The sequence below is a fragment of the Neopsephotus bourkii genome, unplaced genomic scaffold (genome assembly GCF_033783945.1).
Source record: "Neopsephotus bourkii isolate Nb327-2 ecotype Australia unplaced genomic scaffold, CSIRO-AGI_Nbou_v1 NB_1250, whole genome shotgun sequence".
Lineage (NCBI taxonomy): Eukaryota > Metazoa > Chordata > Aves > Psittaciformes > Psittacidae > Neopsephotus > Neopsephotus bourkii.
In genome coordinates, this window is record NW_026901735.1 from 2,014,895 (window position 1) to 2,042,586 (window position 27,692).

The window sequence follows — 27,692 nt, forward strand, 5'->3', positions numbered from 1 at the left end:
CCATTTTCCCTGTAGAATCTGGAAGAGTTGATAGTTACCTTTTTTTGTCACTAATTAGCAAACCATTTCTGTCTGTGATCAGCTCAGCTCATAGGTGTTGTTGGAGCGCCTCTGGCAACTCTGCTTTTAGTATCTCACTTTGCATGGTGGCTGTTGAATAGGAGGTAAAGTGGGGAAGGGGCCTGTGCAAGGGGCCATAATTTTGCTCTCTGGTGGAAAGCAATTGTAATTCTCTTTGTATTTACTGCAGTGGTTTCTCCAGTGCTGTAGAAACAGGCCAGCCAAACTCTTAACAAAACTGTAAAACTAGTAACTCCAGCAAGAACAGTAGAGGTCAGCCAGCATGGGCACCATCAGTGGTGCCAACACTTTTGCTTGTGGGATTGCCCAGCTATTCCAAAGTTTTATCTCTATACTTCTACTTCATCTGGAGTACAGATCTGCTGGGTAGATTAAGCTGCTCCCCATGTTCATTGGCACTGCTGGTTGTGCACTTGCTGTTGCTGTGGTGCAGGAGGGAAGTTTCAATGGCATCGACGTTTTCTTTTTTGGCTTATCAAAGTTGTGGTTATTCCTCTGTCTTGTCTTGCATGAAAAGCGGCTATGCTGCTACTGTTGTTATTGGAAAAGCTTCTCCCCTCCATCCTGTTTGGTATACGAGGATAAAATTCTTCTGTAATAAACTGAATGAGGACATTGTGTCCTTGAAGGTCCAATTCTCTCTGCCTGCTGATTCTCTCAGGTGATGGGATTTTCCTTTGGAGGAGGACCTCTCTCATGTCAGCAATTCAGGTGTACCTTTATATCCCCATTTTGTATTAACAGTTTCATTTCTACAGTCTGCTTTTAAGAACATGCATCCAAATATTAACATTTTTCTAAGTTAGCTTGTTTCAAGAATATATTTAATGAAGCAGAGCAACTGCCACTGCTCAATAACCCTTCGCAGCATGACATCTTTAGTGTAAAATATAAATATTTTAGTTTAAGGCATTATGGACATATTTACATTTAAATAATTCATTAGGGGAGCTTGAATCAAGGCCAGGTTTACAAAAATATCAGTGCTATGGATGCACATAGGGCTTGGGAATGACTCCCTCACTGATGGAGAAAATCTCAACAGGGAGACTCTAACCTCTTGGCTCCTTCCTGAGGGCTGCCAAGGGGAAGAACTGCATTCAGCTGGCTTGGGCGACAATATCTGGCTCAAAACCTGGTTGTTCTTGGTATTGCAGAGGGACTATTCCAAGAGCCTACTCAGATTCCCAATGACATCAAAGGGCATTGGAGGTGGTTTCTAGTTTTCATGGCAGTCTCATTCTCTGTGAAACAGGAGTAATGAAAGTTCTTGTGAAGCTCCACATCTCTGTAGGGTCACAACAGACCGGTCACAAATGCTAGCTGTGCACAACAGGAGCAAGCCAGACTGCTCCTGTCAATACCCACTGTTTTACAATAATTTTGCAATTAATTTTACAATACCTACTATTGTAAAATTATTTTTACGATCCCAAAGACTTCTGCTTATTGATGACAGAAAATGGGCTCTGCTTTGTGTCATTTAGATTGAGATCGGCTCGAAGTAGTTTTCCTTTTAAAGTCTATTTAACTTCAAAGCAAGCAATTTTGTAAGGAAACCTAGAAATAGAGCTTCGAGCAACTGCAGAGATTAGATATTCTGCTTGCCGCCCACTGGAAAGATCAATGTCATGTTTTTTTGTGTATTTAACACCTAATAATCTTAAGTGACTTTTGCAGTCAGCTGAAAAGAGATCACATGGCAGTGTTAGCAAATTATTTCCTTAATCTGATAATCTGCTGCGACATCCGCGGGTTGCACACGCTGCACTAATTACAGAGGGCTCAGAGTCATCATTAGCGTGTTTTGCCCAATAATGTAAGTCTTTTATCACTAAAATTGAAAATGAGGAATTATTACAGCTACATATGGCTAAAATGAACAAAACTGATTAAACATTTAGCGTAAGACAGTGGTTACAATATACTCAGGGTTTGTAGCATTATTAGCCTGTTTTCTATGAGAAACCCATAGGGTAGAGTCACAAGCTAAATTTACTGAACCACTTAAGGCATGACCATAACCAATTTAAAGAGGCTTTTGAATTGTCCGATTCTTTCCTGTAAATATTGATTAACTGCATCTCTTCCCATACAATATACATTTCAGGTTTCACTGTCAATAAGAGTTTAATACTGAGCTCCCTGGACCCCAAATGGTGTATGGGTCCAGTCTCAGCTCCTTGACTCACACAGACCATTCTTTCTAGCATGACTAGAATGCTGGTTGGACAACTTCTGCATAGAGAGGTTTAGTAATAGTAGAGCTCCAAAGTAGAAGACAAAATTCAGGGTTAAAATCAAAATACCCCCCCCCCAGCAACCTGTAGAAAAAACAGAGGTTAAAGAACAGAAACACATTTTCCCAAAACTAAATGCAAAGGGAATTATAGGCACCACAAAAGTTTCTGCTGATCTGCCTGTGAATTACATTGCAACACACTCCTGGGTATTTACAGACTTCCTTTGACAATATTCATGATTTATTTCAACTGTATAATTCACTCCTGCAACAAAACACATTATTTAGACAGGTGCCATATCTGTTTCAACACAAGCAATTTCTGGTTTCCTGCTTTCAGCGATAGTTCTTTTACTGCCGTTATTCAGGAATTCTTTTGAAGACAGCCAGATAGTCTCTGTAATATTTCTCTTGTCAAGACAAATTGGTGTGACAAAATTTGGTTGGGTTAAATTCCTTTCCCTGAAGGGAGAGAGGGGGACCAATGTGATGTACATAAAAAAGGAAATAGGAGAAAATACTTTCTGGTTAGGTCTTGTTATTACTTTTCATTCATTTTGGTGCCAGAGAGGCAGGGACATAGCAAAGGTCCTATCAGGTTCTGCGATCCATTTCCTAACAGTGCTTATAATCACTGCTTATAATCATTGGGCTTGATGAGTGATACAGGATTACTTCTGCAGAAAGCATTTTCTAATACAGTTTTGTATCATGCCACATAGAAAATAATAATAAGGACTTGGGGGGGGGTGGTTTGATGTAGAGTAGCAGAAATTTATACTCTGGTGATTTAACTTCTCTTTGAGACGCTGTTTTGCTGGTGCTGTGGGTCTGCAGCAAATGAAGACTTAGTTTGGTTGGGGGAGGGAGCTACCTACTTCTTTGTAGTATTATGAAGGGAAAAATGTAATTTCCTGGAATGTATTGAATGTATCTGGCTGTGGCTTTGTCACTGTCATCCACAGACAGGGACTCATCTAAGCTTGAAAGTTCCTTTATGGTCAATTGTAACGAGCTGATTGTGTTATAGCTTTTAATGTGAAATTCCTGTTATCCTCATTGACATTTCTATACAACAGGCAACTGGAATTCACACAAACTAAGCTGTTTTACCTTCTCTCGGGATGCATTTATTGCACGCCTTTCACTTGCGGCTAGAACAAGTGAGAAAATTATGAAGCACCTGCGTAAATAATGTTGGATTTTACACTTATGGAAGCAAATCTTCTCATCGTGTAGCTGGATCTTGACCCAAAGCTCGCTGAAAATAAGTGATGATTTGGATGAGTTCAGCCTGCAGCTCTCTTTGACATTAATGGGAAGCAGATCAAAAGAAGTACAGACTGTTATGCAGTTATTGTACGTTCCTCAGTCAGACAGCAAAGCTAAAGGCATAGAGGTTTTGGGGTTCTCATGCACAACCACACATATTTTATGGCCCTCTTTTTCAGGATTGCACACAGTACAGTACTTTGAGAATAGTTAGACTTCCTTACTGAAGCAATCTGAACTTACCTCCTTGCTCATCCAACATAACCAAAGTCCTGATACCAGCATCTTTACTCTACATCCCAATAGTGGTAGCAAGGTAAGGAGAGAGAAGGAGAGAAGAAAGAGAGAGAGAGAAAGAGAGATCAGTGAGGGAACGCAGCCCTAGGCACGGGACATAGGAAGACGAAAAACAGTAAAAGGAATGATAAGGTCATAAGGGGCTGGTGGCACAGTCCTAAGACCTTATGTGCCTGGATACAGTAAGAAACTGGGTACTCTCAATTGTATCATCAATCCTTCAGGATTCACAGGGATAACGAACTACTGCAGAAAACACAAAGTCCTGGAGCTTGAGATTAAAATAATTGCTTTACATAAGAATAATTTCTGAAAAGAGAGGGTTCATCTCTAAGTTTTCTGAAGCAGGAGAATGAAAGAAGGGTTTATTGGCATTGCGGGTGTCTGTTCACCCCAAGGGAGAAACTCCCAAGGGAAATAGATACGATACAAACATGCTTGAGAAGTAGGCATAGTGCTTTGTACATGGTCCTTGCAACACAGAAGTCAGAAAGCTTACCTACTTAGGAAATCCCTTTTAAAGCAGGCTAATATTTAATAGGATTAAGCCATAATTTTTGGCTTGGAGATCTAATAGATATGGGTTTAAGCCAAGTTTTAATTCAGCCAACAGACACCTTTAGCATCAATGGATTTCATCAATGGATTGAGCTTGAGGGTAGGATTCTTAAAACACCTGCATGCTGAATCTACCCTTGCTCCCACAGGTAGTGGGAGTCTTACCATTGCCTTTGATGGATACAGGGTTTGAGCAGAGACAAGCAGTTCAGCGCTCCCACCTGCTGAAGCCAGCAGCAGGGCACCTTTCAGAAGTACAATTTCTGCCTGTGTTATCATCACTCCAGGATGTGATCAGGAGTCTCAGGTTTCTGGGTGCTGTGATACGAAGCTATATCACAGATAAGATTAGCTCCTTTTTAATTACAAAGGGAAAACTAGCTCCATTCTGCTTGGAGCAGTGATAACATCTGTAAATAATTAATGGCCTGGATGATCTGACTGTTGCATGTCAATAGCAGATGAAGTAAGTCTTCTGCACCCTGACAAGCGGAGTCACCTGGGCATGTGCAGCAGTAATTTAGCTGCTTCCATGAACATAAAGCTATCCATAGCCCTGTGAAGCAGATAAGGGCAGGGGAGATGCCCACAGTTGCATAGGAACATGAGGAACAGAAACCTGGAGTCCTGACTGTCCCTTTCACTTTCTAGACCACCCTCCCCTTCCTTCAGGCAAATTAAGGACTTCATACCATCCTTCTTCCCAACAGCCCTGCTGATTGCCATGGCTCATCTCTTTCTGAGAGCAGTGAAGTCTCTTGCTGGCACCACACTGCCCACATGGGCTCAGATACAAGCTGGACTCTGCCACACTCGAGGGCTGTCTGGCTAGTGCAGCTGGTGCTTCTCTGCTCCAAAAGGATCCTGCTCGGTTCAAGAGATGCCTCTTGTTGCACTGCCTCTCTCTGCACTCCCATTCTTGTCTTTCATGTCTACATCACTGTAGAAACTGGGAAAAACATCAGATGCAGCCTGTTTTGCTGCTGCTGCTTTTTAAACCCTCCCTGTGTGAGTTGCCAGGTGGAGGGAAAAAAGCCTCCTGCCTCTCATCATGCTCTGCTGTGCCTGCTGCCCTCGGGTCAGCTGTCTATCAGATACCCACTGCTGCTCTTTCTTCCTTCAAGCACATACAGCTTGAATCCCATCCAGCTTTTATTTTTATTTTAGAAACTTATGAACCAAGGTTTGCCTTAAATTTATCTATTTAAAGTAAGGAAACTGCCTTTAATTATCTTATGTTTTCTGTGTTGTGATCTTCTAAGCACTGCATGTGCAATAGCTTTTTATTGCTCTCTTTTCATGCTCTTGGTACTCAGGGATGTCTAACCCCAAAGGATTTATATGCATTTTAAGAACAGTATAAGGCTGCTTGGGTTCTGAGTCATCTTGTGTTAAGTAAATTCAGTGCAGTCTGACATGGGATCCTTCTAAATATTGGACTCAGGAACCTGCAGTTGGTGGTGTGATAGTTGCTGGCTTTCAGTGAATCAAATATAGACAGGCTGAGAAACATTTACTGCTCCTTAACCCTCTGCCCTTATTTTCCTGCTGGCTTCAACATCTTTATGCAGCTAAGATGTACAGTGACCTGAATAAAACCTATGCTGAGAGACAAACTCAGCAATTGGACCTTATGGTTTGTATTTCATATTAAGTCCTTGCAGAGAGTGGAGGAGGTACAATTTACTTTTACTTACCTGACCATCAGTGCCATTTAATTTTATCAGGCAATACTGTATCTCTGAAGAGTAGCCTGCCACAGCACTAACACTAATGTGAAAATATTAAAGGGTGTGCATTGAATATACTTCCCTGCATCTGAGGTCTAATCCAAAGCATATTGAAGCTAATAAGAAAATGCCAGCTGACAAAGATGAGAGGTGATTCAGACATCAAGTGACAATCTCCTCCTGTTCCAAGCTTCTACTAAGCATTAATTTTCAGCTTTTTCACAAAAAAAAAAAATATTGTGTAAAGGAAATTAAAAAAAATCATATTTTTGCATTGAAACAGATTCAGACTTTCCTAAAAGTTCAGCATTTCCATTGTGACTGATCTTGTAGATGGCTCAAAACCAAACATGTCTATAAGATGGAATGATTCTAAAAATGTGCTCATCATCCAGATGTCTGAGCAGGAGAGAAACACTCAGTAACTGACCCTCAACAGTGACAACAGACTCGGGCATCTCTGGAAACTACAAAACCTCTTCCTTTAAAGGACTACAGAGGATGCAACATGCCAAAGAAGTGTTTCCGGAGCCCAGACACAGACAATGTTGGTGTTCTCTGCACTGAAAGGATCGCAGAAACTGCCCTTGGTCTCAGTGGGAGCAGCTGTCAGCAAACGCACTCACAATGAGGAGGTGAACAAAGATGTGTTTGCAAAATTCCAACCCAGAAAACATGGTTTACAATGACTCATCATAAAATAACAAGCTCCCAGAATAGTCACAGCAGGGCAGTGGCCCGGTGACCATGCTTTGATTTCTCTGGTCCTGAGGGCTCAGGAAGGGTTCCCACCCACATCCAATGCCCACCAACATCAGTGAGATCCTATATGGGAAGCCATGAGTGGGTAAAACTAGAGAGGTCCATCTTGTTATGAAAATGTGTGCTAAATGTACACTTCCCTAGGATAAGTCTTTCTTTCTTCCTGTGCAATAGGGGAATTTCTTAAGAGCTTGCACAGGCAATCCTCTGTTCAGTTTGTGGCAAAATAAGGATCCTCAAAAACAGGGGTGTTTAAAAAATGGGTAGTTTAGGCCAGAGAGAAGAAAAATGCATCTTCCATATGATCCTACACAGTCCATACAGCACATGCCATTTTAATCCATCTCTTAAATCTGCAGCAGCCTTCTCTCTCTGCAGTTACTTCTGACTCTCCTTGTCCTCTTGTTGCACTTGAGAAGAGAATTGGGACTGTTTGCTGCAGAGCTCCTGCCGTGGTGCAGCAAACCTCTCACATCCTTGTCCTTCAGAAGAAAATGGCACAGCATGTATTGCTTTTGTTGAGGCATTAAAGTGGCACCTCTGGAGTTCCTCTGTTTATCCATAGAGCAGGTATACCGCAGATGGTAGAATGTATAATCATTCCCAGCTCCCAAACATTACTCAGCCCTGACTCCAGGATGAGCAGGTCGACTAGTGTGTCCTCCCAGACTGATTTCCAGGGAGACTGCTGCAAGATGCCGACCATTTGTCTGCAAAGATCTGCCCAATTTTGCACACAAGATGGCCCTTCAGAACAGGACTTAAAAATCGATCACATTGGGTGAAACATCATCATGAATATAGACCTCATGGAGTTTACGGAGGTCAATGTCCTTCAACCTTCCAGTAGTACTGAGTCCTAGTGTTTAGATAAAAGCAAACTGACAAGGAGTATTGATTTGGGTTCAACGTGCTTTCTGTAAAGCACATGTCCAGGTTCTCCACTGGACCACCAGCTAAGCTACTGATCAGAAAGCCAAAACATATGATTTTAAAACTCTGGGCTTAATTCAGCTCTTAGATACCTAAGCTACCAGTCAAGACTTCAGTGAAGCAGTTGAACAGCGTAACTGGGAACCCTTTTGGAGGCTTAAATATACATTAGCTCCAATCTTCTCTAACAGCTTTTTATACATTTCTTGTATGACAGTCTCACTCAGAACAAGTCAGCAACAAAATATTCACTGAAAGTTGCCCAGCAGTTCGGAGGGACAGTGTGTTGCTGTATGATTTAGTATTGCTGTTTTGTCACTTAATTTCCCAAGGTGGGAATAAAACTAGGAAGAGAAGTAGGATGACTTCTCAAAGGGCCCACCAGTCCCTCCAGGAACACAGTGTATTGTGTCTTATCCAGGCAGCTACTCCCAACTTTGGTTTAGCCTGAGGGGTGATTTTCATAACAGTGTAAGGGAATGATATGTTGGATAGAAAACCCAAATTCCATAAATCACTTTATCAGCATTTCAGGAGATACCCTGAAAAACAGTCGCTGTTTCAATGTCTCTTTGTCCCTGACTAAAGAGCCATGTTACTTCTCAGACCATTAGCTCACCCTGTGGTTCAGATCCTCAGCTGATACTAATCTGTGACCCCATCCTAAGTCCTATGTGCCTGGTTTTCATCTACTACAATAACTCTGACTCCAGTGGTAACCTGCTGGTTTACATAGATAAAGGGGCCTAATCCTGCATAGGAAAGACCGAGACCAGAATTACGAACCCCATCACCCTGTGCCAGGTATGTATTTCTTTGGAATTACACAGATTAATTCTATTTTCTGAGTAGAACTGTTCCAATAGCTAATGGTGTCAAAGAGATTTCCCAGTTAGCTTTGGACCAAGCTCTAAATATATAGAATACTATCCTCTTTTATTCTTCAGACTAAGGAACATTTGACTATGATAATGTCAGGCAAAACTAACTTCCCAATCACAAATGAAGGAAGTTAGTGAAATGGCACATTGTGTGCTTGGTGTCCCGCATAGAGAAGCAACATGAGGTTATCAAACATATATAGTTTACAGTTTCAGATTTGATATGTCAGTAACCTTGATCCTAACCCCCATCATATGAGAGGAGAAGATAGTCCTGCCTAGATTTAGATGTACAAATCAGTCCTTTTGTCTGTATGTGTTCCTAAATGTACTTTCTTTCTGAGCTTCCAGCAGTATTGATATTGCTATTTTTTCCCTTGCTGCATCTTAGGTAGGAACCATCTCTTTTATCCACCCTACAATGATTGATTTTCTTTAAAGGCCATGGTGCTTCCACTGGTAGATGGTAGTGGACTCACAGCTTTTCCCCTTGCATGTGTTATTCTGTGTTTCATAATGTTGGCTCAGATGTAAAAAGCCTGAACGAGAAAACAGGAAGGTCAGCTACAAATTGTGTATTTAGTCTCACTTCTTCTGCCTCAGTTCATTTTTATGTTTTGGCACAAACATTGCACAGCATCACCATCAGATACAGGTATTTATAGCACTGAGTGGCTGAGAAGCTCAAATGAGCATTGGTCAGTGTAGATGTAGCTGTATTGCAAGGGTATGCTGGGTACCACAGAGCAAACTCATTTGTGTAATCTGCCATCCCAATACATAGCTGCCCTAGGGCAAAGCAGTGACTACTTTGCAGCCACAAACCACTTCTTTCTTCCCCTGTTGTGCTAGGACTGAAAAGAATCAGCTTCTTGCAAAGCTGGGTTATAAAAATAAGAAGCTGCAACAGATTTGGTGTTCCTTACCAACATTCCCTGGGAACAGCACCAGGGCTTAATCTCCAAACTCAACGTTGTCTTCTTGAGCAAGGAGAGCATGGTCCGTTGGAGACATCAGTTTTGTCCCCCATGCTATGACCTACATATCAGCATTAAGGATGCCTGTACTGATACAGGGCTTCCCTGGGTGGACAACACTCTTCTGCCTCTACAGTGAATCCAAGTCAGTCTGTTTATTCTTTATTTTCCCAGTATTTAACAGAGCAGAGCCAACCATAACAAGACTCCATACAGACATACATAGTAATAATGCCTAAACATGGAGGCATCATTTTCCTAAGTAAGGAATATCACATTTGCTGTACCCAGAGAATAGAGTAAAAAGCATTCTTTCACAGAGAAAGAATATGTTCTTTCTCTACTAACTAAACAGGTTCTTCTAAGCAAGGTAGTCTAATTGGCTCTTTGGGGTCTAGTAAATCAGGGGAGTGTGAGTTCCCTTTCAAAAACACTTGCCATTTGTCTTTTCAGTATAAAGTCTCTCACTCCCTAAATGCTTCATTCTCTTAAAAGTACCTAGGAAATGGGACCAGAGTAATCAACCAGCTGTTTAGACCACAGAGGAATTTTAAAGGTCTTTTCTAGTCACATTAGTGAGAATGATATTCAGCTTGTTTAGAATAATTCCCTTGACTACTCAGAGCTACTTTTAGAAACGCCTGTATTTGGACAGGATGATACTGTAGCATCTGAATAAAAGGCAAGTCCAGAGAGATGCCAAGCTCTTCCAAGATGCACTAGAGTCCTATGTAAATTCATTGGTAAATTCAGTAGTCCCAGTTCTCCTCCTACTTTGCCATTTGCCATGATTTAAAGCTGAAATTCCAGTGGCACTCACAATATGCTGGTTCAATATGTTAGGAAGACTCAAGCAGTGCATAGGTCACACAAATACGGCTCAGGAGAGACAGAGCTGATATTTACTGATGGCTTGGCCCTCAGCAAATCACTTCCCTTTTCCTGCGCCTCTCTTTCTTCCCACTCATCATCTGCCTTGTCTGTTTAGATCACAGGCATTTGGGGGCAGCAGGCTCTCCTGCCTTGTGTTCATGGAGGTACCCATATGAGACTCTCTTCCATGTTCTTGAATTGACAACAGCGAGAGCCACATCCAGCATAGAGCTGACAGAAAGTGATGGTTAGAAACGACATGTCCAGGGAACTGAGCAGCAAAAAGGGACAGATTGCTCGTGAGACTAGGGCATGTTTCAGCTGCAAGGGGCCCCGATCTGAAGTGTTTGTGGAGGAGAAGCGATGCTGACTGTGCTCAGTGACCCATCTATCTGCCTATCTGTACATGGAAATTTAATCCTGTCTCTACTGGACTCCATTGATCTCCACAGTCGTGATTGATTTCAAGGCCATGGAGCCTATGGCTGGGCTTGTGCTTGTTCCTGAACGCGGGACCTAATGCAATTTTCTTCCCGTTGTCTCTGCTGGAGACTCCTCTGGTTGTCAGGAGCAGTGGGGCTGTCAGTGCTGATGACCCTGATTACAAATGTCACCAGCTCCAGAGCCAAGGCGTGCGTGGTGTCTGAAAACAGTATGTCCTGTCAGGTGGGAGCAAAGTTTTCCACCACCTGATGGCTGAACACTCTGAACTGAGTTTGGGGATTTCCAGTTTTTAAACTCCTTTGCTATGAAGAGGGTGATATGAAACCTATCTGAATTGCTTCTTCCCTTCTGGAAGTGACACCTCCAGGCAGGTTTTAGCAGTGAGGACTGAGCCCAGAGCCCCTTCCTTTGCTCTGTAGAAAATCAGAGAACTTCCCGTTCCAAAGCTGTCAATCTGGGACATCTCATGAACCTTGACATTTCAGAGATACATGAAGTGGCATTTAAACGCTGTGGTGACCAATGCTTTATAAATAGCTATGAGTGTTTATGGAGAGGGAGGTATAGACAACAAGGCAAACAGACCGAGGGCATTTCTCACCTTCCCCACTTGCAGTGTTATGGCAAGGACGTCAGAGTGGTGCTGGCACAAGGCTCCAGGGGCTCTGCAGCAAACTCAGCCACTCGTCCCTGACTCCAGGTCACCTCCAAAGGCTGTTTCCTTGGTTTATCTCAAGTAGCCTGTCTCATTGGATGCTCAGGTGTGGGCAAAACAGTGTCACAGCACTTGACACAGTATCTTGAATGACTCTCATAAGGGATAAGGAGAGATGGAGCAGCGCATAAAGCCATGGCCATGCCCTAGCAATATGGGTTAAAAACGCTTCCAGCGTTGGACTCTTCATCACTTTTGCTCACAACAGAAGTGCAAATAAAATGCAAGTCCTTACCTCTTCAACAAGCTGCAGCATTCGACGGGTGCTCTCAAGGGACTGAAAGAAACAGAGGGAAAAACACTCAGCTTTGGCAAGATACACTTTCCAACACTAATGTGCAGGCTCATGCTGACAGTATGTTTCTCCTATGCTCTTTGCCTTCCCTTGAAATCAGGCCATCAGCAGGGTACTGGTGATCTCTTCCTCTCCAGCTCTCCATTACATCTCACTAATGCAGCTCCCACTGCATCTCGAGGCACCTGCAGTCTGTAAGGCTCGCACTCCCCTTGCTCATGCATTGCAGTGGTAATGCTTGGAACAGCTGGTGTTCCACTTTGAAAAGGATGTCTATGGTTTGCAGCTAAGACTTTTCAGACCTAATTGGTGACTTTGAACATTTAACAGGTTTGGCAGATTGATGGAACCCTCAGAAAATACGAAATTGCTGCTTTTTTTCCTCTGAGGCTGGTCAGATTGATGCAGACTAAACCCAAATACCTAATACCTTGATACCTAAACCAAAATCACAATCAATAAATGCCTTAATCTAGACTAAACATGGCACTAAGTTTTACCCCGGCTCATCTAATTTCCAATTCTGCTTTCAGTGTAAAGCTGGCAGAAAACAGCATCATCTCTAGAAATCCTCTGCCGGCTCAGCTCCTGTTTCTGGATGTGTCCCTCACACCAAAGCCAACCCCAGGTTTGCTGCTTAGCTCTCACTTCATCAGCAAGCTGGTCAGCACGCCGCTGCATCTCTTCCAACTCATTGCGCATATCAGCGTCTTCTGCCATTTTAGCTGTGGGTGTGTTTGTGGAAGCTGCAGATCAAGGGTTTGCACTCAGCTGCTTGTGAGCCTGGAAGACAGAAAGGGAAAAGGAACAGTGTGGTTAAGCTCCCTGACTCACTGAATTGTGCTTAAATGTCAGCCCCACAAAAGGGCTCTTATTACATGAGTGCCCTCACCCAAACTCTTCCGTTGTGGATAGCAATCCCTACATAGTAGAGAGCTTTATTCCTGTATTATTAATCACTCTCGAAGAACAAGGATGTGTCCTTGTCATGTTCTTTGAGGAAAACCCTTACTTCTTTCTTAACCTTTCAAATGCTATTCACATCAAAGCTAGAGACTCAGGAGGTGTTATCTGCTACCAGAAACAGTCTCAAGACACATTAATTCTCCTCTAGAATTAAAAGCCTAACATGAAGGAGGTCAAGGTCAAGCCTATGCACCTTATGTCCTGTGTTCCAGCTGCATCTCTTGGAAGGCTGCACACCCAGCTAATACATTTACAATGAAATTAAAGACAATGACACTTTGCAGATTTTTATCATCTAATGACTTGCCCCTTTGCTATAGTTCAGACTCTGAAATAATATTTACAGCTAGACTGGAGAAGTTGTCTACCTGTGTGAATCCTTCATTACAGGGGAAAGCACAGCAGGACCTAAGTGGTTCTCCAGCTTCTCCCCAAAGTGGGTCAGATTCTGGTCTTGGTTATCCCTTTCAATACAGAACAACACCTGTGAGCTCATCCTAACCAGAGATGAGGACGCAGCCCATTAATCCTCATTTGGGTAAGGTTTCTTTTTTGGTATGAAATTGAGCTAGCTCTGATTACTGAGCATGACTTGATTAAGAAAGGCGGGTCCTCCTACCATCTGTCACATCTTTATAACAACAACACTGGCTTATTTCTTCACTTGATTCAAGCATGGCACATGGCAAATTAATGCTAGGTTTGTTTGTAGCAGGAAAACCTAATCCCAGGTGCAGAGGAGGTGGGGAAGTTGGGGGGGCACTGCAAATAAACAGCCATAAAGCACATTCCATCATGCTCAATTACAGAAAGAGGACAAAAGCAGCCCATTTCATCAAAGCTGCTCTAAGAAGGTAAAATCCCAGGGGCTATTTTCCATCCTGTCTTTGTGGTGCATGCAGCCTTTATGAAGCAAGATAAGTCAGGGCACAGCTTGGCTTTAGAATTTTAGCAATAATAAGTCTGTTTAAATGGAAGTTATCTGTCGGAGGTGAATCCGTTCCTCACTTTGACAGTGCTTGCAATCAGGACATCAGGAGTATGGGCTGAACAGGTACAGCTGGATGGCAGGGATATTTCCTGGATCACATCTTGTTTGCTTAGAAATACCTAAGGAAAGCAGACATCTCCTTACATTTCCTCTGCAGCTTCAGCAGCAGATTTGCTGTTTTTTCTTATCTAAGAGGGAGTATGTGACCTTCATGCTTTTGCACTAGTTGTGCCCTCATTCATGGCTGCTTTTCCTCTTTGAAGCTCCACCAGTAAGAAATCTATCTCAAAGAGTCCTCCCTGCAGCTACTGGCGCAGCATCCTACACTCATCACTGAGCACATCGCCACATCCTTGTCAGAGGGAGGCTGACATTGTGTGATGGGTCACACAATGTTTAGGAGCTCAAGTAGATGTTGGAGAAGAAGCACACCCGGTTCTGCCAGGTCCATGGTCACAGCATTGCAGAAGACCAACCTTAAGCAACTCATCTGCAGTCCCAGCTGATGCTAGCACAGAGCTTCATGGCTTCACGGCTAGAATTCAGACTGATACTGGACACTTCAGGGATGCTCACAAACAGCTTTACAAACAATGAGGTTTAGGAGGAAAAGGTGACAAACTGGTCTCCTCCTGAAGGGCACTGAAAGTGTGGGGATACTCTCAAGGCCACCCCAACCTTCCCACCATGATGCTGCACTCATGCTACCCTTTGTGGCACATCACACAGCTCTGGGCAGACACTGCTCTTAATCAGCAAATGAAACATGCTCAGCTGGGCTAAAAAGATGTTATTTTGGTAAAGAACTGCTTTCCAAACTCCTGTCCCACTTGGCACAGGCTGGCACAAGCACTGGCCGCTGCTTCACAAATTGCGTTTTTTCTCTGACTGAGGCAAAACTTAGTATCTAAATATTTCTGGCACAGCCTGTGTTCCAGAATACCAGCATTAAATCTGTGAACCTAGTTCTGGAATGTCTACTTAAAATATTCACTTCTTCTAGATCCTTCTGTATGCTTGTGCTGGCTGAAGAGCAGCACAGCTTTAGCAAACACAAAGGCAATTTAGACATGATGTTGGGACTGATCTAATTGGTGTATGCATGCACATAGCTGTGAGGGGCAGAAAGCTGTTTCTGTGTTATGTCTGTCTGGTGGCACCTTGCTAGCTGTAAAGTGGGAGGAGATACTAATAGGGAAATTGGTTCAGTCTTTAAACATATGCAGTGTGAGTTGAATGATTACAGACCTGTAAGGGAGCGAAGGTGAGATGAGTGCTTCTACCGACAACAGCGAATAATAACACTGTCAGTCACTGCATGCAACACAAATTGCATGGAAAATTCACTTCTCAAGTAGATTCCAGTCTGACTTTTGATCTTTTGCTTCTCGATTATTGATCATGAACCAGTGGTGCTGTTGGGTAATGCAAAAAGAAACAAAGTGGAGAAACTGTGATTTTTCATTAGAGTTATCCTCCTTGGTTAGAACCATCAGTTGGTGTGTTAGTGACAGACACATCCTATTTTGCATCATGCTAAAAAAAAGCCCATCAGAGCTTGTAACCAGAGATGTTTTGTAGCATATGATCGAACTTGACAGGGTGATTGAGATTGTTTGGTATTTGTAAAGCTCTTACAATGGATTGAGAAACAGCAAAAAGCATTCTCCCAGACAAGTCATTTTACATCAAGTTTTCGTCATAAACAAAAGTGCCCCACAGCAGTGCTGGTCCAACTTTATTAAATAGAAAACCGTGCACAAGAATCAATAAAGATTACTGATTTGCACACAGAGTGATAAACTACATGTATTTTGCAGATGGCTGGGAATGGGTTTAATTTTCTTTTCATATTTTGAAGTTTAAACATGAAATAGGACACACTAGAAATAGTTTTTTCCTTGAAGATTCCCATTTCAGATTAAATTCCATTCCAGTGTCATGAATTTCCAACAACAAACCCTGTTATCAATAAAATCCTGTAGAGAGCAGATTTATGTTTAAAGGAAATTATACTTTGTCCCTGCCCATGGTGGGGGATTGGAACTGAATAATCTTTAAAGTCCTTTCCAACCCAAAACATTCTGTGATTCTATGATTCTATTTCTCTCAGTACAATTTATCAGGTTTTCCTCTATGGTGTCTATTATGAACTCCTGTATGTGGTCCTCTTGATGTAGTAAAACATAGCAGCCTTCCAGTATCTGAAGGGGGCCTATAGGGATGCTGGGGAGGGACTCTTCATTAGGGACTGTAGTGACAGGACAAGGGGTAATGGGTTCAAACTTAAACAGGAGAAGTTTAGATTGGATATAAGGAAGAAGTTCTTTACTGTGAGGGTGCTGAGGCAGTGGAATGGGCTGCCCAGGGAGGTTGTGAATGCTCCATCCCTGGCAGTGTTCAAGGCCAGGTTGGACAGAGCCTTGGGTGACATGGTTTAGTGTGAGGTGTCCCTGCCCATGGCAGGAGGGTTGGAACTTGATGATCTTAAGGTCCTTTCCAACCCTAACTATTCTATGATTCTACTAAAACTGAAACATTGCAGGAATGGCCAGGAAAAATTAACCTGGAATGGCTTTTGTCTCACTTATTATGGGACAGACTTTCAAAAGCATAAAGTATTAATCTGTCTTGGGCCCACCGAAACCTGCTCTTGTTCTAGTAGAATGGGAACAGGCCTACGACACTATTAAGGACTTTGGGTAATAAATTCCTTGTGCGACAGCTAATATTTTGCATTCTGTTCTCATTTAAGCTGAGTATCAAAACCAAGTATCAAAATCCTATAATTGCTTAAGAATCTTGACTATAACTGGAAATAAACTTTCCAAAAACTACCCAGTACTTTAAACATGCACACCAATTTATTATGTCTATAGGCACTGCAGACATGACGGATCAGAAAACCAAAGTTGTGATGTAGTATGTTAAGCTCTTCAGATCTAAAACTGCTTAAAAAAACCAAGTTGCTACAGAAGTTACAGCCACTTGCACACAGTCAATTTGTGTTTATACTGGCAATAATTATACATGTATAAATCCAATCTCAGATTTTCACAAGGACCTTGGGCTTTTCATTTCAACAAAGGGGAAGGAAATCCTCTGGGTTCACACACAAATATACATGGTGCTCTTTAAAAGAAGACAGAAGTCCAAGCATTGCTACAAAAAACTATGTACATCATGTACTAAGCTGTGTTCTGTGTCTTCCAGACAACATGAGTAACTTCAGGGATTTGGGTGATTTACATCAAATTCTCTGTGAGCCAGCCTTATACGTTATGCCAGTGCTCGTACAGAAGCACAACAGATGGAAGGCTAAAGAAAAATACAAAGAGAGACTGGCTAATGGAAAAGCATTGCCTATTATACTTTGAATTCTGCATCTGCTATTTTAGTGGTGCTCAGATGCAATAAAGTCTCATAGCGAGAACATTGTATATCCTCACAGTTATACTGAAGTCTAAGAGAGACCTACATATATCCCCAGAGGAAGAGAGATACAATGAGTGACCTTTGAAAGCAAATATTTGCTTCGCAGTGATGTAAACACTTCAATGCTATAAATACAGGAAAATGAAAATGCTGCAATTTACTGTGGTGAAGACAACACTGCAATAAAATGTTCTTTTTTTAAGCACTCTCACTGTTATTAAAGGACACGTCTATTCTTTCTGTGGATGTCTGTTGCCAGAGGATGACTCCATTGGCATACTCTACTAAAGGAGCTGCAGTCGGTCAATACCACAGTTTATGCTTCTTTCTTGAAGGACTGAAAGAGCTTTCCTACAGTTGTGTGGCATTAGTAGAGCCACTGAAAATCTAAAGAAAGACTTTGCATCAAGCATCTCAGGATGGATATTGAGTTATTTAAAGCTGGAAGTTAGGTTGTAGCTGTTCTCCTTGCATTTTTAATCTGGGTGTTGGTAGAAGGAGAAACACACATTGTCAATGGGGGGTGATGAAGCTCAGCTACAGACAAAGGGGGTCATCCTTGCTCCTCAGTGCTCCCAAGTCCTGTGCAAGGCATGTTCAGCCACCATAGGGCCAAGCATAAGGCAGTTCTGGGGCTGTATAGGATTCTCCTGTCAAGGTGTACATACTTCTGCTGCATCTCCCCAACAGCTATTACTGCCCAGCAGGGAGCTACCTAGAGCTCAGCAGCCCAGCATGTTAGCCACCACAACCTTCACCGGCCTTCCCTAGATGGGCTTTTTGTGGCTGGGTTCCAAGAAGCGCACTGACATTAACCCCAAATCTCAGTCTAGAGCAGAAGCTGCCTTCTAACACCAGTAGTGAATGAGATGACATCAACAGTGAGAACCTGCTGCAAAAGGATGCTTAGATGCCAACACCTGTGTTGTGGCAGCAGCAGGTTCTCCCTGAAACTGTGAAGATGTAGTGTTCAAAGGCAGAGCCCAACAGAAAGCCAAGAAAGACCTGTGTGTGCTGCCCACAGTCAGCTGAGAGCACAGTTGTTACACACCATGGGCTCTCAGCAACAGCCCTCACAAGCTCTAACTCTTCTGGCTTTCAACTTCTGTCACCTCCATTTCACACAGAGCTCACCACAACTAATACCACCTACAACAGGAACATTTCTTGCTTTTGCTCTTATTGTGTCTAATTGATCTGAAAGCACTTGGGGAACAAATCGGACGATTTTATAACGCAAAATCCTATTTAAAGATTTTATGCCATTACATAAAATGTAACAATGAAAAAATAACTCAAATTTGTGATTTAGATTTAAATTTTAAATACCCCTGAAATAAAATCTTGAGAAAAGTCTGCTTTTTCTATGAATTCTGCAGCACAGACTATTGCCTGGATGTGATTTATTTACAGGATCTTCGGCAAAGTTCTCATTTCCAAAGAAGCACCTTTGCTATGGTTGTGTTACTGATTAAGCCAAAAAGCTGCCTCTGTGTTTCCATAGGGTATGTTACCATTAACCTGTGGCACAGGCATCTCATTTCTCCTCTGTTTCTGTCCCACAGAATGTTGCTTCCAGGCCTTTGGGCCCAGCTCCACAGCCCAGGCTCACAGAATACAGTTATAACCGATTTCACTCTGATTTTAGCTTGATATTCAGTAGAGAATAATGCCTCCCGGTGAGGGCTTGTCAGGGAGTGACTTTGGGAAAGGCAGGCACTGAGATCTTGCAAATATGAATTCAGCAGAAGCAGACAGTTCCTAGTTTGTCACTGTCTTCCTGCAACGCCTTAGACAGCTTATTTTACTCTTAGGGCTTGCTTGTGTTGGCTGAAGATAGGTCTCTAGAGCTATGTAAGTTGCTGTAGGTATTTGGTTTCCTGCTGCTGGCTCTGTCAGTGTCATGCAGATGTCTTGGATACCCTCTGATGAGCCTGCTTGCCCATGTTTAACAACTGAATCTGTCTCCCATCTACAAAGTACAGATAAAAATCTTATTTTTGTTCCTGTCTTGTGCTTTTTCTTTCCTTTACTGAAATCGTGGGTGTTTCAGGGCATGGACTGGCACTCTGGTTGGGGATATATGTGCTGCAGCACAACAGAGGCTTTTGGATAAATGCTAGTGAGCACGACATCATATTCTCCCACCATATCTTTGTGTCAGAACCCATGCCTAGCTGGAACAAGAAGTTTCCAGTCAGAGGCCAAAATGAAGATGTTGAAGTATAATTACACAAAATTATGACTCCTGATTATTTGCTTAAAGCATTGCAACAAATAATTGGAAAGTGGTTTTCCTATGGGCTTGTGTTGCTTATAATGACAAAAAGCTCAATAAGATGATTTCTTAGTGTGAATGCAATCATGCAACATAAGAGTTCTACGAGGGGAATTACTGCTTGTAAATGTGGGCATCTCTACCCCTGATGAACTCCTGATCATTAGTGAGTAGATGAGTGTGATTGTGAGCATACACGATTGCAGTGCAGCAGACAAGTTGCGTTGACACAACTGCTCCTGCTTCTGCAAGTGCAGGGACTGTAGTGGTAAGACAAGGAGTAATGGATTCAAACTTACACAGGGGAAGTTCAGGTTGGATATAAGGAAGAAGTTCTTTACTGTGAGGGTGGTGAGGCACTGGAAGAGGTGACCAGAAGTGGCAAATGCCCCATCCTTGGCAGTGTTCAAGGCCAGGTTGGACAGAGCCTTGGGCAACATGGTCAAGGGTGAGGTGTCTTTGCCCATGGCAGTGGGGTTGGAATTGGATGATCTTAAGGTCCTTTCCAACCCAAACCATTCTGTGATTCTATGATTCAAAGCAGGGAACAACCTGTCCTATGCTTCCCCCCAGGTGCTGCAGCCAGGGGCAGTGGCAGGTGGAAAAAGTTGCCGTTGAGATCTCAGAGAATAACAAACAGTCATAAAAGAACTGCCTGGAGCCACCCTCTCCAAGCGCAGAGGAAGTCATTGTTGTCCTGCCAGCTGTCAGACCGCACTGCACTGCTGTTTTAGGAGGCTCCACCATGGACGTGTCGCTTTTCAGCCTCCTGCACTGAAAATAATGAAAGCTCAGAGCAGCCATTTCGTAACAATTTCACTTCAGAGTAATAACAACTTGACTTTCTAACCGTGTTACTGCTAACAAACCCGCTTTGGAAAATAAACCTTTCAATGTGTTATCTCTCAGCAGTCATTTCTACAGCTACGAACCCACACGTTTTTCCTCTTTTGGTTTTTCTCTTCTTTCCCTTTCTGACAACAACAGAAACACATCGCAGGCAAAAATGCTTGGTTTGTCCACGTGGAAGAACAACCATCCACAGTGCTGGACGGTGAAGCTAAACCCTTGTACCAGGAGTGAGCATCTCGCCTGGAGCAAGATGAGGGCACTGGAAAGAGTGAGCAGAGACCTGGACTAAGCAGGCTGCTCTCAGTCTAATTCCCTGTTGTTACAGGTAGCTGCCTCATACAGCTTCATCTATAATTTAGCAAGCTATGTCCTATGGTTCCCAAAGTTTGTTATGTTCCCACTAGTTCTGAGGGCAAAGCTCCACTTCTCCAGTATCCAGAAAATACTTCCCTTCTAGCACAAATTAATTCACAGCTAGAATATAGCAGCTTGGTCCTGTGCTGATGTTGTCCTGTGGCTTGAATAGTTTTCTCTCCTTCCCTGCTCTCTCCGGGTTTATAAACAGCAGTAATAACCTTTCTCAGCATTTGTTATGACATGAAATATCACACTGTGTTAGTCCTTTCTTGGTAAATGGACTGTTTGCTGCCCTGATCATCATAGCAGCTGTGGTTATGCTGGTTCCAGTTTGATTTAGTCTTCTCTGGAAAAGGGTGGCTGACATTTCACAGGGCATTTTAAATGAGGATATAGGCTTTGCTCGGAGGGCTTAGTGCTTCCCCATCTCTCCAGGAGATACCTGCTCCAAAATACCCCACAACCTCACTTGCCATTTGCACGGCTGGAACTTGGTGTCTCAGGATAAGAAATCCAGGTCTTAGTAGAGCGGATTAAAGGAAATGTCTTGACTTGTGATAAAGCTGTTTATATTCTGTGGCCAGCAGCTGGGAGGAAAACAAAAGGCATTGGCTTAGCTGGAGGATGAGATTTCTGACTGGCACTATTTACGGTGAAAATCACACTCTGAATTCATTCAGGTCTCCCCAAAAACATTCACTCACTACCACTGCAGCAGTGACAAGCAGTCAGCCTCTCTTCTCTTTGGTTATATTCCAACCTGGGCTTCTTTATGCAGCTCCTAAGCCACTAAATCTGATTAACAGACAATTTTAGAAGCCTGGGGTGAAAGTCATGCCCCGTCTCAAGTTGGGGGAAGTTTTGCACTGCTATTAGATGGGTCAGGCTTGAAGGTGGGGCTACCAGCCAGCAACGGGCTGGTAGATGGGGCAGTGTGTGGAGGGTGAGCAATGGAATGTGGTGGCTGTCTGTATGCAAACATAAAACAAGAGTGCTTGGCATCTTAAACAATCCTGTGCTAGGTTTTCCTGGGGCTCTACCTGTCCCCTTCTGTTTCTTTTAGATGAATAAATCAATATATAGAGAGATGGAAGATAGAGGTGATGTAAAGATATATAAATATATAGATATAGATATAGATATAGATATAGATACAAAAATAAGTAAAAAATCAAAGAAAAAATAAATACAAAGTGGAATTATTGCAAGGCATTTATTGAGAGATTTAGAAGACAGCAAGGAATAAGAAATCTGCATGGCAGCAGATTTTCCTAAGAGCATAAAGGGCATTCCCACCAAGCTGCATGAGACCTGTTGGGTTTCCTGTTTGTAGCTTTGTAGAAGGAAACTCTTCCCCTGAACAGTCCTTTAAGAGTGCACAGAGATCCTGGTGCTGCCTCTTACCTCCATATACACACCCAAGCCTCTTCCACATCTTCTGCTTTGTTAATCATCCCTCTGAAGAGCATCCCAAACCAAAGTGATCTTTCAGGGTGAGACAACCTCCCTGTGCAATCCATTCCAGTGCCTCACTACCCTAACAGGAAAGAATTTCCTCCTTATATCCAATCTAAACTTCCCCTGTTTACGTTTTAACCCATTACCCCTTGTCCTATCACTACAGTCCCTAATGAAAAGTCCCTCCCCATCATCCCTATATGCCCCCTTCAGATACTGGAAGGCTGCTATGAGGTCTCCATGCAGCCTTCTCTTCTCCAGGCTGTTTGCTCACATATCCCACTCAGAAGCTGGATCAATCTGATTCAACCTTATAAAGTCACTGTAATACAGAAGATGAACTGTGTCTGTGCCTATTAAATACCCCCTGGTGATGCAGTTAGTGTCTGTGAGTCAGGAACACTTCAGCTACATAGCAGGTAACACAGCATGAGAAAACTACAGTAACTAAGCCCTGTCTGCTCATTCTTTTGCTCTTAGTCCTGCCAGTAGGGATGTCTTACACACCTGTGTGATGGCAACCAACCCGCTGCCATTGGTTTGTGTTTGTGGTTGAAGGGTCTCTCTCTGGATCTCCATAAATCAAGAGGAGCAGACCCAGTGGTGCTGGGGAAAGTGAGCTGGGCTTCTGCAGGAGAGCATTAAACATGAGGAGTTGGTCAAAAAACCTCACTCCACGTTGCCTCAGCCCTTTCTAAGTCTTCTGTGCCTTTGCAAAGTCATTGCAAAATGCCACCGTGTCAGAAGAGCTACACACACGTACATGACATGAGATCAAATCAATGGCAGAAAACACAAGGCGCCAGAAATAGAGATTATCCTCAAAAGTCTTATAATGATCCGAGAAAGCACAGAGACAACTGAAGGAAGACTTTTTTAGGCTAAATGGATGATGAAAGGGAAACCCACAAAGTGGAGAAAGAGACTTTTTTTTAGGCTAAATGGGTGATACAAAGGAAACCCACGAGTATTACAGGAAGAAAAGAACACATTTGCATTGGCCTGTGCCACAAAGCAGAGCTAATTTCTGCTGCGTTTTGTGGAAGTCACAAGTCGGGGAAATTCTGTGGTAACTTTATTTAATTTGAAATTATTTTTTTGAATTAATTTAATGGAGCAGTGAGTAACATTAAAACAGCCACAGAATTCTCCATTTCATGTTAAAAATTGTTGTCCCATCTTTATTAATCCCGATGCTTTCAGGACTGGATGAGACAGCTGTGACTGTAACTAGTGCTTTTACAAGCTTAGTATGGAATGGCTGAGGATTTAGGGAAACTGAAAAATGTGGAAAAAGGTTTTGTGGTGGAGGAACTATAACTCAATATTACAGTTTGAGAGATTGGCAGTGACATAATTAACACCATCAGCATCAAAGTTGTCATAGCTTTGATTTCAAAGTGATTGACAGCAATAAGGAGTTCCCCCGATGGGGTTTGTTACAGGCTGTCAGCACACTCAGGCAAACAACGCTTCCTTTCTTTCTGTCTGGTTCTTATTTCCAAGATTTCTTTGCATCTCAGGACTTACACCTACCCCTGCCCTGAGCTGCATTACACCAGGAAGGACTCACTTTTCTTATTGTAGCTATAGGACAAGGGGTAACAGGTTCAAACTTAAACAGGGGAAGTTCAGGTCAGATACAAGGAAGAAGTTCTTTACTGTGAGGGTGATAAGGCACTTGAACAGGTTGCCCAAAGAACTGGTAAATGCTCCATCCCTGTCAGTGCCCGAGGTCAAGTTGGTCAGAGCCTTGGGCAACATAGTCTAGGGTAAGGTATCCCTACCTTTGGGGACTTGATGATGTTAAGGTCCTTTCCAAACCTAACTAGTCTATGATAATGTGATTCTGTGCTGAACAGGACTTCATAACTATGTATTTGTTAAATTAAGTGCAGCAGAAGCCCCACTCCTTTACTACTTCCCAACATTCTTAGTTTTACATTCTTTCTACTCTCCCAGTGCCACTAACACCTTGTAAGTGCACTATTCTGGCTTAAGCAGCTGTGACCTTAACATTAACAGAAGTGAATGAAAGACAACTAATGCAACTATGGCTACATATAAACATTTTATAGAGGAGCAAACTTCTACACACTGAGATGATCCTGATATTAGGAATGTAAAGAGACAACTTTCTCTTATTGACACGTATTTGTGGTAAACAAAGCAATTGATTCCATTTATAAGATTCATCCTTTCCTTTCATTACTGCCTGATGGTGAAAGTGTGGCCATATTTCAAACAATGGACCAATACATTTTTAGCAGAAATCTTTTTAATCTGAATCACCAGAGGCAAATCAGCAGCTGACAAAATGTACCCATTACAAAACTGGGATGATAGCATTATTTGTAGAATGGGATTTTTAACTGAAGAAAGGAAACTTTTTTCAACTATGATGGACATCAAAAAAGATGTCAAAGAAAAGATCTCATTGTCTTTGAGAGTCTTCCTTATCACTGTTTATTTATGTTCTTTTGTTTCATAAAATCATAGAATCATAGAATAGTTAGGGTTGGAAAGGACCTTAAGATTATCAAGTTCCAACCCCCCTGCCATGGGCAGGGACACCTCACACTAAACCATGTCATCCAAGGCTCTGTCCAACCTGGCCTTGAACACTGCCAGAGATGGAGCATTCACAACTCCCTGGGCAACCCATTCCAGTGCCTCACCACCCTTACAATAAAGAACTTCTTCCTCATATCTAATCTAAACTTCCCCTGTTTAAGTTTGAACCCATTACCCCTTGTCCTGTCACTACAGTCCCTAATGAAGAGTCCCTCCCCAGCATCCCTATAGGCCCCCTTCAGATACTGGAAGGCTGCTACGAGGTCTCCATGCAGCCTTCTCTTCTCCAGGCTGAGCAGCCCCACTTCAAATTAGAGTCTTACCTTTAAAGAAATTTTTTTATTACCCCTATATCAACCTGTCTGTCTATCCTGCTGTTCATTATATCATACAGCATTTGAAGCAAGTGGCAAGAAGGAAGGGAGCTTGCCAGCTCAAGGTTTTTGCCTTGTGCATGCAGCCATTCGTGGGAAGGGCACTGCCATGTGGAAATGCAACGCCACAAATAAAACAGTAAAGGCACAATAGATTATAGGCCTGAGTCAAAGTCTCATTACCTCAGGGAACTGCTATCCAAACTGTATCTGAAAGGAGTTCAGGAGACCATAATGTGTTTGAAAGAGGTTCAGGAGTCCATCTGCACCTCCCACTAATGCCAACAGAGCTTTCATAATGGACAACCAAAATCAAATACGGTTGGCCTTTCCAAGGGTGCTCTGAGTTATCCCTGAGGACTTCTTGTGCTTTACAGACCAACAGCCATGCTCTTGGCTCAGGGCTCACTTCCTACCACATCCAGGTCAGCCCAGTTTCCTGCCTTCTCCTCTACTTCATACTGTAGCCTCCATTGGGAACGTGAACACTGAAAGTAATAGTTAGAGGTGAAGAAAGCCTATAAGCTTTGAAAAATTCACTTTCCTTCAGGAAAGAAAAAGAAATGGCTGTAGGCATGTTATAAAAAGAAAAGGCCTGCTTAGTTTTTTAACTACTGTCATTCTATATATAGGTGATAGACAGATAGACACGTGAGTCCGTAAAATGCAGCTGGCACAATATAAGGACACGGCACAGTATCTTTCTAAGTGCAGTTTAAATGGCAAAAAGGCCTGGAATTTCATTTTAAACCAATAAACCTTTCACAGATCTAAATTTTATCATTCCAGGGCTCTTTCATAGTCACAATGACAAAAAATCCTGCTTCTATTAAACAGCTCATCTTCCTGGAGTGAAGCTGGACCATTGTTCAGCCCAGAACCACTCCCAGGAACCTCTAGTATCACAGATGCTGTCCAGACAAGGGAGTGGATCTGGATACTCCCTTCACTGGCCACAACTGGGAGATTAAATGGGATGATCCTAGTGTCACATCCACTGTTTTTTACTGGTGAATATTTATACCAAAACCAATAAATTGGGAGTGACTGTTTAAGATGCATACTTACAATGCACTTACAGCGGTACAAGTCAAATATTGAAAGCATCTGACATTTCTAGGCTAAGTAACAAATTACATTAGCCACAGGAATGCATAATAGCACCCCACGGATATGCAAAACTTATTCACTGGCTTTCAAAGGCCACTGCTGCTTTCTGATTCACACCTACAACTAATTCCTGGCTGCTACTCATTTCCCAGAACTCGGTAATACAAATCTGCAGAGGCCAATGGCACACATGCACACTGGTGCAGGGTATGAGAACTCCTCATTATTTATTACAGGCTCATGAGTCTGATTTAGAAACCCCTCTTCTGAAGTCCATTTCAGCCTTCACAGGCTGATGAAAGAAAACCCAGCACGCTCCCCCAGTGAAGATTACCCAGACTCAGGCAAGGATTTAGCTGCACTAATACAGGAGCACAACTTCTATTCTCTATTTTTTTTTCTCCTTTCCTTTTCTGTTGACCAATCAATTCCACAACAGGCCACACAGTGCCTCAAGGGCATCGCTTCCAGCCGCATGATCAGCAGATTAACAGAGAGGCTGCAAAATCCTTTCCACTCAAACTGTTTTAACAGAAGATCAAAACCTTTCTCTCTGCGTGGGGATTTTTATTTAGCTAGTTCTTGTTATTCGGTTTGCACATGCTTGTGAAGGAATTAAGGCCTGCAAGGGCATGTAAAATGGCCTGGTTTGGCTTCTGACCTTTTCCTTTCCATCTGTGTTTGGGAGTAGAAAGTTTTCCAGTTCTTTGTGGGTACGTTGCCCTTTCCTTGGGTCTTACAGTTGCATTGTTACTGGCTGAACATCATCAGCCCACAGGCGATGGCTTTGAAAGATCAGAATTAAAACGTTTTGCAAAAGCTCCTCCTTTTCCCTTCTGCAGTTCACACTCTTCTTAAGGGAGATGGATATATTGAAATAGGATGCGATGCAGTGTGTAGGGGAAAGGCTCAGGAAAGACAAGAGCTGGGTGGGTTTGCATGAGATTTACACAGCTGAACAATAAAACATCAGATTAAATTTGATCATGTAAAGAAAATAAACAGCATTTGACTGATTCTTGTTCCCACCAGCCTGGATATCAGGAAGTTGATGTGTTAACTGTTTGCAACATAGCGGTATATGGGGTTCCTGTTGAAACCCTTTACCTCCAAACCACTGAGCTATGCAGGCACGATTGCTGCTGACAGCAAGAGGGCATGTTCACTGTTGTAGCAGTGTTTTTACAGGAGAAAACAGGACTCAAAAAACCCCCAGAACAAAGCAGAAAAGCAAGTA

At 42.6% G+C, this 27,692-nt stretch overlaps 1 protein-coding gene across 2 annotated transcripts in view; it reads right to left on the reverse strand.

The window, feature by feature from the left end:
* SNAP25 (synaptosome associated protein 25) overlaps positions 1–27,692 on the reverse strand; it is a 67,888-nt gene that overhangs the window by 18,491 nt on the left and 21,705 nt on the right. For both annotated transcript variants that reach the window (XM_061364809.1, XM_061364810.1), the window contains exons 2-4: positions 12,709–12,843; positions 12,001–12,042; positions 3,839–3,887 (exon numbers count right to left, since the gene is read on the reverse strand). In XM_061364809.1, coding sequence (XP_061220793.1) covers positions 3,839–3,887; positions 12,001–12,042; positions 12,709–12,780 — 163 coding nt within the window. In that variant the 5' untranslated portion in view covers positions 12,781–12,843. The remainder of the gene's footprint in view (positions 1–3,838; positions 3,888–12,000; positions 12,043–12,708; positions 12,844–27,692) is intronic.